The following is a 12,858-nucleotide window of genomic DNA, read 5'->3' as shown; positions in this document are numbered from 1 at the left end:
ACTGAACTAGACTCTTCATTGAACTGATAATTTACTTAACTAGACCTTTTTACTTGTTCTCAGCTCTTGAACAGTTTGCATATTTCAAGTTAGCCATAACATTTGCTAAGTAACTTGAACTGCAACTGTTTAAGAGCTGGAGACAAGTAAAAAGGTCTAATTATGCACATTATTAGTTCAATTAAGTGTCTGGTTAAGTAATTGAGAGCTCAGCAGACACAGGGGGGGCTCAGGACCGAGTTTGAGAAGCCTTGGAGTAAACAATCTGGACGGGGCTAAATTTATACCGCTGTCAGTAAAAACTCCTAAACCACCTGTTTAAGTGGTGATTCAGTGCATTCTTGAGAGAAAGAGAGAGAGATAGATAGAAGCAGCCCACTGAACATTTAAAAGCGGGACCAGCTCCTCCCTCACACTGCCTGTGTGTCACACCCGGTCCCAACTTCAAGGGGATTGAATACTTTTAAGACAGCTGCAGGGCTTGTCAGAATGTGGTCTCAGTCAGAAACTGAGCTGCAAAACGACACAGACAGTAGAAGGCAGCAAGACACCAAAATAGAAAAGCAAGAAGCTTCAAATAAATAAAAAGGACACAAAGACTTTTTTTTTTTTTTTGTAAAAAATGGTTTAACAATTCCATTTTTGTTCTGTATAAAACACTGTTGAAACCCCAGCCAATCATAACACACACAATTGCTGCCGCACAAATTTACCAACAAATTTACATTCCCTTTCCCACACCCACCCACCCAACCCCTTTTCTGTTTTTTGTTGTCAAACTTAAAATCTAAAAAGGAACGTACAAATTTTGTTTTTTTTTCTTTTTACTTGTATTACAAACGCAAAATCTAAAAACAATCTTTCCTTTCTTTAAACCGCTTCTCAAAAAAAAAAAATTAATAATCCCAATTATCCCTACTCTACTATTTCTGTCCCAGCTCCAGCACGCTGACAGGAGGAGGACCGCACAGTGCAGGAAAGAGCTTCTCTATGCAGTCTTCTGCTGCCCCTTCTTCCCAATTAGAGACTTGTGGATGTGCGGGATCACACCTGCAACACAACACATTGTTATTATTATTATTACTATTATTAGCAGACGCTTTTATGCAAAGTGACTTGGAGACTGGGGGGGTGAACTCTGCTTTATCAACTGCTGCCGAGTCGCTTCCAATAGGACCTTGTTTGTTTTGCGTCTCATCTGAAGGACGGAGCACAAGGAGGTTCAGTGACTTGCTCAGGGTCTCACACAGCGAGTCAGCGGCTGAGCCAGGACTTGAACCTCCTGGTATCAAGACCCCTTTGTTTAACCCATTGGACCACCACTGAACGAAGGCGACGCTTACCTCCTCCAGCAATGGTAGCCTTGATGAGAGAATCCAACTCCTCATCTCCGCGGATGGCGAGCTGCAAGTGACGAGGAGTGATGCGCTTCACCTTCAGATCTTTGGAGGCGTTCCCTGCCAACTCCAACACCTGCCAACCAAATCAATAGTCAACGATCAATCCACACGGCGAGGCGGTACTCAAAGGACAACTGCTGAACACCGACACTTGGCACCTCACTTCTATAACTGAACTCTTGTTTAAAAAGTTGTTAAATGAATCTCACATGATTTGAGTACTTAAAAAGTAATCCTGTGAATTATTATGATTTATTTTTTTAAATTTCCCAGGAATACTCCACGGGTCAATTGCAAGTCTTTCGTCCACAGAAATTGCTGGACTCACTTTTGTAAGCACTGTGTTTTAGTATCCTCTAGAGGGCAACAGCAGCTACTTTGGGTTTGCTGCATAGGAAACACATTTTTTATATGGACTATCTTGAGCTGCATAGTTCGTTGCAATGGGTATTAACTTGCGCACTGGTTTAGAACCATCCTCTGTACTGAGCACAGGATCATCCCCAGTTAGGACAATCCTTTCAGTTCACCCCACAGTGTCAACAGGACCTGCTGCAGAACAGTCTCAGCAAACACCAGACCCGAAATCAAACTGTAATGGTGTGACTTGCAAATACAATGTCATTTTAATTGAACCTTGGCACATCTACGTAATTGCCATCTACAAATAGACCAATTACAAGCTCAATTACACACCTTTCCAAGCATTCCTCCAGCATTTTCAACCACTCTTAGAGACACCCCCTCGCTTGGTTTGAAAACACAGAGCGTTTCTCTGTTTGCACCTGCGATCACTCTGTTTATTCTACTCAGCAATAAACATGTTAGCGTGTGGAGCCGTTACTATAACGGAATTCTAATTGCAATTACTGCAGCATAACTAACTGAATGAAACAGCATTGTAAATATCAAACAAGTCTGCTGTAATTATAAAATGTATTTATCTGGCAGAGGCCAGGTGTTCCAGGGCAGTGCAGGGTTACATTGCAAGCTTTGTATTTAAACAGTGTAGTTTACAGTAAGCGCGGCCCCGTATTGAAGCCCTGCTCTGACCCGGCTGGTCCCTGTCGGCAGCAGCTGAAGGCAGCGTGTGGAGGAGCAGAGCCCCAAGCTCACCTCCGCAGTCAGGTACTCCAGAATGGCGGCGCTGTACACCGCAGCGGTCGCTCCCACGCGCCCATGGCTTGTAGTGCGGGTCTTCAAGTGCCTGTGGATTCGACCCACCGGGAACTGAAAGGGAAGAGACACCACGATGATACCGTCACCCGACATGCAGAACCGGGCAGCGCCAGTCAGAACACGGGCTTGCAGAAGTATCAGAAATGGGGGGGGGGGGGGGGGGGGGGGGTAGCTTTGGATACATAATTATATTTTTCATTGAACACTGAAATATATTTGTTGCTTTACGTAGGTGGGGAATGGCACACGGCTCCTATGAGGCTCTCATGCATTTGCTTGCTAGTCTTCCACATGAACCCATATAAAAAGACCAGGAGAGTTTATTTTATTAAATCCATCCTCCTGAGGTCGCCGTGCATGAAACGCTTAAAAGACCCCACTCGTACAAAAGGCCACCAATACAGTTTATAAAAATGTTGTTCCAATTCCATTGACTTCAGTGTTGCGAGGCCTCTCCACTATTCAGCTCTATCCCGCTGGTCTGCATGCCCCTTGGCACAGGTCTCACCTGGATCATGCTCAGTATTTATATACCATGTACTGTACTTGTATACCATATATTCCAAGAACATTAAACATTATTTTTAAGTTGTGCAAAAAAGAACGAAACCTTCTGTTGCTTGTTAAACTTGGAGCCGGACTCAGAAACAGGATCTTTGTTTCATAGTTGTAACCTAGCATGGCCGACTCCCCCTTCAGTAGTTAGACTGCGTTAATAAAACACAGTGAATCACCGTTAGGCACCAAGTGGCACGCGGTTTCAAATCGATCCATTCCAGGGAATTAACACAGCAACACAAACAGCAGCGAGACAACCCGCATCACCAGCACCCCATGGGATACTGTGCTTTTAGCTGCACATCAGGGCAAATCACACAAAAGACATTGGGATAAAAACACTCCACTACACAGGAAAGCGCTTCTATCTCTCAGGTAACTTGGCGGGGCAACAGGTTTGTGTGCACTGCAGTATGGTGCAATGTCACTTTGTTTTTTATCCAATTAAAATAGAACAGGGACATATAACTCCCTAACTCCCCCCCTCCCGGTATGATATAGTTGTATCAGTTATCAGCTTGATTACCTGTAAGCCAGCTCTCTGGGAGCGAGAGACTGCTTTCGCCTTGGCTTTGCCACTGTCCTTTCCAGCCTTGCCTCCTGCCTGGGTCGGGGATAAAAACAGAAGTATGTCACAAAGACAGATCACACCAGGAGCACAAACTAGGCTCCTCCTGGGCAGCCAGCAAGTGTGTGCTGCTTACACAGTGAAGGCACTTTAATAATTACATCACTATATAACAGTTACACATTTAGTGGCAAGTGTAAATACTCTTTGAAATTAACAGCTCACTTTCCTAGCATACAATTTTCTTAACCCACCAAGTACCGAATAAACGCATATCTGATACATATCTGACACATCGCCATACGTTTTTGCAATTAACAAAAGTTATCTTAATATAGTTAAAGGAGAAAATTGAAACAGCATTTCGATGAGGGCAGCTTGCCCTCATATTAGTGCAATGGCACTGAATGGGCTAAAAAAAAAAAAAAATGTGTGTGTATATATATATATATATATAACTTCAGTGTGGTCACAGGTGAATTTGGTGCATTCATATTTGGTCTTCGGATCGATCTACCCCTTGCCAAGCTGACATGCCCCGTTTCAAGATGTGAAACCCGATGCTGTGCAAATAAGCAGGGTTTGCCCGGGTCCCTGTAACCGTACCCTTTACTAGCGTACAGTATACCCTGCACCCCTGAAACAGCACGCAACTGTAACCCCCGTGCGTGCAGAGAGAAGCAGCGAGCCTTCATCCAGGGAAGTGCAATCAATACCCCCCCCCCCAGCGGAGACCATTTACTCAGACATATTTGCACATTATAATGTATTTTACATTTTGATAAACCGTCATTAAATACTCCTGTACTATACAGCCCCGCTGATCCCTGCGACAGTAACGGGAGGCTGGCTCGACAGTACTACACCGAGACAGGTACGAGTCTAACCCGGTTACAAGCACCTCGAAACGAACAGGCAGAAACTGATCCAGACATAAAAACAGCCCTGAAGCCACAGGAGCGCCAGGTGGCGAGGATAAAGGACCTCTTAAAATGAGCCGTCAGCTGTTTAAGAATTAAATTCCACAAGCGATATATATATATTTTAAAAAATTGGATGTTTAATATTTAAATCCCATTCCAATTAACCGTTATAACCCTGGAAACGCGGAGCTATTTGATAAAACGCACACAGAGATTTATTTTTCCCGCCAACCCGAGTCAACGTAGGTTGAGACGCCAAAAATAAAACCAACAACGTAAAAATATATAACAGAAAAAGCGCGCCAAATAATTATTATCCAACCAACATTTAAACTAAAAAAAGAAACAAATTTCGCATGAATTACCGATTAAGCGATAAGAGAAGCAATATACGAATATATCTAATCATGGCGCACGTGCAAAAATTGAGTTTTAAATAAAACAAACACGAACCAAAAAAAAAAAAAAAAAACAACGGGAGGCTCCTTCTGTAAAGGAAATTTTAAAAAAAAAAAAAGAAACGCGTCGTCTTTTGAAGTTAAAACATCATTAATAATAATATTAATTAATAATATTATGCCAGTTCAAAGCGTAGCTCTCAAAACAAACAAAAAATAAAATAAAAACCGACTCCAGCTTCCGAATACACTCCCCGAGAAACAAATTAAAAACACACAGACACACACACGGCACTCTTAATAAGCACGGATTAATAAATATCGGTGTAATTACCATGTCTTTCTCGCTGTTTATTCAGGTTTTATTTTTAATTTAAATTCCTGTCAGAAGTCGAGAGGCGAAATCACGCGCTCGAGCCAGAGAGAGAAACAATAACGCCTTAGCGCGAGGCAGCGCGCTGGGGGGGGGGGGGGGGGGGGGGGAGGGGGGGGGTCACAACTTGGTGATTTGGCCTCGGCCAAAGTGACCAAACTTTACTAGGGGCGTCGTTTATGATCCCCGACGAAATGTGACCGCGGGGAAGGGGTTGGCTGTAGGTTCCCCAAAAACGGATGCTCAACTCTCCCTCCCGCCCCGCCCCGCTCTAACTGCCGCTGTAGTTGATTAGCACACCGGCTATCAACCAATCGTGTGGCCACTGTTAACGGGCAAGGCGGTTAATAAAACAAAGCGCTAAAAAAAAAAAAAAAAAAAAAAAAAAAACATTCAAAAAAAAATAATAATAATAATAATAATAATAATAATAATAATAATAATAATAATATCTATATATTAACAAGGGAGCAAACGATACACCCGGCAGCTTTCAACCCAAGGCGGGTGGTTAAGCACGGTGAAACTGTGACGAGAGGAGGCGGCGGCGTGGCTGTGAAGCTGCCTCCCCCGGCCCGCCATCGTGGCTCCGGTATTACGAGGATTGCCGATCGGGGCGGATGGGGTCCGAGCCGAAATGGCGCCAGTGTCCTAACAGCCTCTTCCCCTCAGCCGCGGCAGCGGGGCAGGCAGATTAAACAAGCGGCCGACAAGAAGCCTCCATTGAGACGCGAATAAAGAAGCAACCGCGGGGCTGCCCTTTCAGAGCAGGGCGGACGCTAAACCCTGACCAATGAGAGGTGGGCTTTGGGTCGTGAGGGGCGGTTCTGTGTCACATAAAAATAAAATTAAAATAAAAGTGACCAATGAGAGGGGCTTTGCGTCAGCGGTTACTCGGGAGGATGAACCAATCGCAGAGCAAGAGTGAGCGAAATGGTGGCGGGTGATTTTTTTTTTTGACGGGCGGCGAGGGGAGCCAGTGGTAGCACGACTTTGTGCGAGACGTCACTGCTTGGCAAGGGAAGGCAAGCCAATGACGAGGCGGAGATGAGCCGCGCCGGGGCGGGGCTTGCGCGGCCCCAGGGGCGGAGAGGCGCAGGAGGGAAGAAGCTGGTTGAAGATGGCGGACGGTGACAGTGGGAGCGATCGCGGCGGCGGGACCGGGCTCCAGCACTTCCACCGGGAGCAGGACACGCAGGAGCTCGCTTCCAAGCGGCTCGACATCCAGAACAAGCGCTTCTACCTGGACGTGAAGCAGAACGCCAAGGGCAGGTTCATCAAGATCGCCGAGGTCGGGGCCGGGGGCTCCAAGAGCCGGCTGACCCTCTCCATGTCCGTGGCGGCCGAGTTCCGCGACTACCTCGGCGACTTCATCGAGCACTACGCCCAGCTCGGCCCCAGCAGCCCGGAGCAGATCGCGCAGAGCTCCGCGGGGGAGGACGGCGGGCCCCGCCGGGCTCTGAAAAGCGAGTTCCTGGTCCGAGAGAACCGCAAGTACTACCTGGACCTGAAGGAGAACCAGCGGGGCAGGTTCCTCCGGATCCGGCAGACCGTCAACCGCGGCCCCGGGTTCGGGCTCGGCGCGGGAGGAGGCGGGCCGGGCGGGGGCATGCAACCCGGGCAGACCATCGCTCTCCCCGCGCAAGGGCTGATCGAGTTTCGGGACGCCCTGGCGAAACTCATCGACGATTACGCGGGGGAGGACGAGGAGCTGGCCGGGGGAGGAGGGGGGTCCGGCGGCGGCGGCTACGGCGAGCTGCCGGAGGGGACCTCCATCACCGTGGATTCCAAACGCTTTTTTTTCGACGTGGGCTCCAACAAGTACGGGGTGTTCCTGCGAGTCAGCGAGGTGAAGCCCAGCTACAGGAACTCCATCACCGTGCCCTTCAAGGCGTGGGTGAAGTTCGGGGGAGCCTTCAGCCGCTACGCCGAGGAGATGAGGGAGCTCCAGGAGAGGCAGCGGGATAAACCGTACGAGAGGCGGGGCGGGGAGGAATCCGAGGAAGACGAGGCGGAGGACGATTGACTCTGCCTCGGTTCAGCCGCTGATTAAACTGCCCCCACCCCCCCGGCCGAGCTGCACACGGGAAACACGCCGCAGTGACTTTACTAAACCGTCCAGTCCAAGATCACAACTCGGGGCTAGCAACGAGAGAGAGAGGATCTAACACAACACGCAAAAACAAAACACCGGGGAGGGAAGGGTTAAATAAATATGAATACCTGCATGACGAGGCGAACATTTCAAAAATAATGAAACGAGAATCTTATCGAGGAGTGAATGCAGAACGGTGTGGTTGCAAAGAAATATATAATAATAATAATAATAATGTTAGAAAATTTAATTATGTTAACAGTAACAATTTACCCTGTTTGTTTTGTTTGTTTGTTTTTGGTAAAGATTATTATTATTATTATTATTAGATGGTCTGATTCTGGGGGAAAAAAAAAAAGTACATTTGCTTTTGGATATTTTCATTTCTCTTTCTCACAGCAACCATTTTTTTCCCTCTGTGCAAACCAGCCGGTTTTTTTTGTGTTTTGTTTGTTTGGTAACCTGTGTGATGTTTTAAAGATGCCGTGGTTTTATAAATCCTTAAAAAAACAAAAAAAAACAAAAACAAACAAAAAGCTTTTAACACAAACGAAAAGAAGATAGTAATCGCGCACACTCACACCCACGAGTGATATTCTGTCCACACGTGTGCGTCCAGCCCGGGGTTTTAAACCGGGAGATCCACGGTTTAAATGCGTCGATCTTCCCGTTAAACAAAACCAGCACACCCTTGTGTATTTTTTGTAATAGTTTTTTTTGTGTAATAGTTGCTTTTAGCAACACGTTGTTCTGGAGCGGGGGGGGGCATTCAAAAACTCCATCACAGACCTCGCGGCCCCCCCCCCCGTAAGGGTCGAAGGAAACTTTTAAAAAAATTTTTATTTGCAGCACGTGTTGCAGTGGGGATAGAAATGCACTCCCCTATCTTTATCGTGAGCTAGTCGACGTTAGAACCCCCCCCATGTTTACGTGAGCTAGTCGACGTTAGAACCCCCCCCCCCAATCTTTACGTGACGATCAGCGACAATCTTCGGGGGGGGGGGTAGAACAGACAATGGAGAGACTGTAATTGAACCGCGTTATAACTTTTTATATACTGCAAAAGCGTTTAAGTTGGTGACTGAGTTGGAAAGCTGCGAGATTAATCCACAGCGGCTCCGACACGCGTGTCGCTTTGTGGGAAACGGTGCTGCTAACTACCAGTTTGATTTCAGAGTTAAAAACGGGACACTTCAGATCTTTTGAAGGGCAGGAAAGCGCCCGCCAGTCGGACCGGCTGAATCGGGTATTGTGTGTGGGGTTTTTGTTTTCAACTCAAACGGACAAAATCATTGGATTAAAAATGGGAATTTAGTTACAAAAATAAATAAACGAAGGAGAGACGCCACCAGTAACTGCCGCGGGGCAAACTTGCATGATCTCTGAAGAATTTAATCAAACATCGACTGCAGCCTCTCTCGACTGGATTAAAAAAACATACAGGAATACTAAAATATATTTTTTCACAAAAAAATAAAGTATGCAACAACAACAGCAGCTGCGGCTTTGGATTCTGGAGGGAAAAAAAAGTAGAATTTGTGAGAACGATTGAAGAAATGACACTACAAGAAAAACCAAACTACATTTAAATGCAAATCGTGATCTGTTGTGTATGTGTTAGAAATTCCGGGATGGGAGTGAGACTCCCGCTGCACAGCAGTGTGATCCAGTCCTGTTTTCACTGGGAGTTTAACAATCAGACACACCTGAGCTTGTTGCCTAGACACTGGGGGCTGATCAAGCTGCTAGTAAAACCTGGACTGGATCACACTGCTGTGCAATAGGAGTCTGATTCCCAGCAGTGCTATTCCACCCTCAACCCCTCCCTCCCTCCTTCCCGTTTCTCATCCATCCCAGTAAACATTTAATAAATGTTCTGTGCTTGAGAAGTTTGCAGGGAGGCACCAGCTGTTTGGTCTTCATTTTAGTACCAGTTATTACAGCCTCTTGTGGTCTTTTTAATGATGATGATAATAATAATAATAATAACGGTGCATTGCATATAACTGTTTTGGAAAATGTTTTGCATATTCTGATCGATGTGTGGGTAGCTTTAATTAACCCTTCCCTTGGTGTTTGATTTTATTTTATTTTGTTTTGTTTTTTTTGTGTAAAAACGCTGCCAAGAAACAGTGTTTTCAACACCAGGATTTTCATTTGAGTGTGTGTGTGTGGGTGTGTGTCGATAGTTAGACCTTGCCGTTTGTTTTAATCTGAATGCCAACAAAGTCTTTCCTCTTTTATTACTGTCGTTATTTTAATTCCCTATTCCTCGGCAAAGAATTTGAAACAAATCCTATGGGAACAATAGTATTATTATTCATCCTAACCCTTGTACTGTATTTCGTGATAAGGCAGCTGTTTCTTCAGTCGTGTGTTTCCTGTTGTAGAAGTATTATATTATACATCCTTAGTGTTGTTTTTACTCTTATTATTCAATGTATTAAGTTCTTTTAAAAACAAGCAGTTCAAATTCTTTGCTAAGGAAATCTGCCTGCAAAATAACAACAGGTCAAACCCTCCGAACAGAATTGAAAAACGGGGGCTTGAAATGGCTGGCTTCTCCCAGCGCGCAGGGGCTGTGGTGAAACAGGCGCCGTGTTGGCTCTGGCGTGGGAGGCGCCCGCTTTGAGCCACATTTTCAGTTTCGCGGCCACCCCAGCATTCTCAGAGCCCAAGGACGCAGTAGTAAAAGCGAGGCTGGCAGTGCCAGCGTGGTGTTTTCAACGCGTGTCCCTGCTGGTAATATCTGAGTTCTCTTGTCAGCGGACGGTCTCCCCTCTCCCCTCCGCTCTGTTCAGGTTGTGAAGTGGTTCTCCAGACCACAGTTAGACCAGCAAGATTTTCAAAATGTTTGTTTTAAGCCGCAGGGGTAGGGAATCAGACTCCCGCTGCACAGCAGTGTGATCCAGTCCTGGTACCACTAGGAGTTTAACAATCAGACTCCCGCTGCACAGCAGTGTGATCCAGTCCTGGTTTCTCTAGGAGTTTAATAATCAGACACACCTGAGCTTGTTAGCTAGACACACTGGGGGCTGATCAAGCTGCTAGTAAAACCTGGACTGGGTGACACTGCTGTGCAGTAGGAGTCTGGTTGCTCTCCCTGATCGAGGGGGTATTGCGTGTCTCTCCCTAGTGTCCGAGGTCTGAATATTGGCCCATCATACAGGGCTTCCAACAGAAAAGCAGCTTAAAAAAATTAACACTTTTTTATTTTACTTTTTTTGAAAATTCAGTAATGAAAAAACGAAGAATTGCATCTGTTAGGCACTTTTGAGAAACACGATCACTTAGGCTACTGAGAGTAAAGTGAGGATCTAGTTGATAACCCTACTAGACCCTTAACTTGAACTGAGTATCAACTTAGAATATATGGGAAATTATATATATATCTATATTTTTATAGATATGGCAAGTCAGACAGATTTTATTTGGCCATGGCCTTTAACCGTCAATATAGATATCGTAAGTCAAAAGTCTGTCTGGCAAACAGTTGCAGATTTCAAGCTGGCTGTAACAGTTTTATAGAGTAGCATTGAAATCTGCCACTTCGTTCCAGTTCTGTAAAATTAACCCAGTCTTTCAAAAAATATGGGAGTTAATTAAAGACTGAAGTAAAGGCTTTGGAAACGCAGGCTGCTGTGTATTATTAATTATTATTACTCAGCAGAGGCTGTTATCCAGAGCGACTCACAGAGACCAGGGGGGTGAACTCTGCTTCATCAACAACCTGCTGCTGCTGCAGATTTCAACGTGTTATCGTGCCCCTGGCGTTGCGTTCGCTGTTCCAAACACGGAGCATGTTAACAATTGTCATTTACCTTAAAAACATTTTTTCGTTCTCCAAAAGCAAGAGGTTTGTGTGTTTGACAGTGAAGCGAAGACTTCCTGAGTACCCACCCCACCCACACCCCAGCCCTGGGTGGGTGTGGGTGGGTGGGGGGGTAACTTGACAGCAGCTTTTAGGATGCAGCCCCCAGCGGAAGTAAACCTTCATTTCTAAAGCTATCGTGTGGGGGGGGGGGGGGGGGGGGGGTCCCAGTGAGAGAAAGTAAAAACTGGACACATGTGTACCGCCACCCCCCCCCCCCCCCCCCTTACCCCCACCCGCTAAAATGAGATTTTTCTTTCCCTGATGATCCTTGTGTACTAATTCTTTCCCTGATGATCTTGTGTATTGATAATAAAAGCACCTTATTGCAATTTATAGGACAGATTCTGAATTGGGCTTCAGCAATTCATTTTGTGTGTGTGTGTGTGTGTGTCTGCATGTGCGTGGGTATGTGTGTGTGTGCCTCTGTCTCTTGTTGTGTGTGTCTCTGACTCTGTCTGTTGCTGTGTGCGTGTCTATGACTTTGTGTGTGTCTCTGACAATCTGTGTGTGTGTGCCTGACTCTGTCTGTGACTGTGTGTGTGTGTCTCTGATTCTGACTCTGTCTGTGACTGTGTGTGTGTGTGTGTCTCTGACTCTGTGTGTGTGTGTGTCTCTGATTCTGACTCTGTGTGTCTGCAGGGCAGGAGCAGCACATTACACTCGCATGGCATCACAGGCTGTATTTAGCGGTGCCCTGTCAGTGTGTGTCTCTGGCAGCCTGTGCTCCTCGCTCGCTCTGCACTGTGAGGGTCTTCACTTCCAGCTGCACAGGAATGCAGAGAAGGGCTCGGCTTCTCCAGCCTCTACCCGAGTCATCTACAGCTCTGACCAAAACTTCAGCATCATCATCCTCAAAGACTGGTCTTTTGGACAACACGTCAAGTATACATGTTAAGGGTAATATATCTATATAGATATAATATTTATATATATATATATATATATATATATATATATATAATGAACATAATTTTTAGTATTAATTCAATTAACATCATGCAATCAAGAGAATCTCTGCAAAAATTATATCACAAAAAAAAAAATCTACAGGAAGATGATGATGATGATGATGATGATTATTATTATATCCTGTATTTCAAGCTGTGTGATCTTGGGTGTAATACCAGCGGAGTACAGCAGAGGGCACCACTTGCACAGCAATGTGCATTGCGGTGTTGTTCTGCTGCACCATCAAGGCTCAGGGCAGGGCAGGCTGTGCACAGTGAACGCGCCCGTGGGTTTGACAGGGCAGGCTGTGCACAGTGAACGCGCCCGTGGGTTTGACAGGGCAGGCTGTGCACAGTGAACGCGCCCGTGGGTTTGACAGGGCAGGCTGTGCACAGTGAACGCGCCCGTGGGTTTGACAGGGCAGGCTGTGCACAGTGAACGCGCCCGTGGGTTTGACAGGGCAGGCTGTGCACAGTGAACGCGCCCGTGGGTTTGACAGGGCAGGCTGTGCACAATGAACGCGCCCGTGGGTTTTGCTTTTG

The 12,858-nt window shown here is 46.1% G+C and overlaps 2 protein-coding genes across 2 annotated transcripts; one reads left to right on the top strand and one right to left on the bottom strand.

Annotated features, from left to right (window-relative positions):
• Positions 1–645: 645 nt before the first annotated feature.
• On the bottom strand, positions 646–5,475 carry LOC121303113 (histone H2A.V). The gene is made up of 5 exons (XM_041233582.1): positions 5,361–5,475; positions 3,664–3,741; positions 2,517–2,630; positions 1,344–1,473; positions 646–1,050 (listed from the first exon to the last, which is right to left on the bottom strand). The coding sequence occupies exons 1-5, from the start codon at positions 5,361–5,363 to the stop codon at positions 989–991; spliced, it is 387 nt and encodes a 128-aa protein (XP_041089516.1). The 5' UTR covers positions 5,364–5,475; the 3' UTR covers positions 646–988.
• A 742-nt stretch (positions 5,476–6,217) lies between these two features.
• On the top strand, positions 6,218–7,730 carry LOC121303103 (transcriptional activator protein Pur-beta-like). Its single transcript, XM_041233561.1, has one exon. It carries the CDS (start codon positions 6,520–6,522, stop codon positions 7,423–7,425), a length of 906 nt encoding a protein of 301 aa, XP_041089495.1. The 5' UTR covers positions 6,218–6,519; the 3' UTR covers positions 7,426–7,730.
• The last annotated feature ends 5,128 nt before the right edge of the window (positions 7,731–12,858 follow it).

The sequence above is a fragment of the Polyodon spathula genome, chromosome 31 (genome assembly GCF_017654505.1).
Source record: "Polyodon spathula isolate WHYD16114869_AA chromosome 31, ASM1765450v1, whole genome shotgun sequence".
NCBI lineage: Eukaryota > Metazoa > Chordata > Actinopteri > Acipenseriformes > Polyodontidae > Polyodon > Polyodon spathula.
The sequence above is the reverse complement of the archived record's forward strand: the minus strand, read 5'-3'. Positions and strand labels throughout refer to the sequence as shown.

What these genes read in the sequence shown, in the direction of transcription:
- LOC121303113 (XM_041233582.1), bottom strand. An exon ending in CCCAGAGAGCTGGCTTACAG is followed by an intron (nt 2,631 to 3,663) that starts GTAATCAAGCTG and finishes CTTCCCTTTCAG; the next exon opens with TTCCCGGTGGGTCGAATCCA. An exon ending in TGGAGTACCTGACTGCGGAG is followed by an intron (nt 1,474 to 2,516) that starts GTGAGCTTGGGG and finishes TTTGGTTGGCAG; the next exon opens with GTGTTGGAGTTGGCAGGGAA.
- LOC121303103 (XM_041233561.1), top strand. Translation starts at nt 6,520, where the DNA reads ATGGCGGACGGTGACAGTGGGAGCGATCGCGGCGGCGGGACCGGGCTC.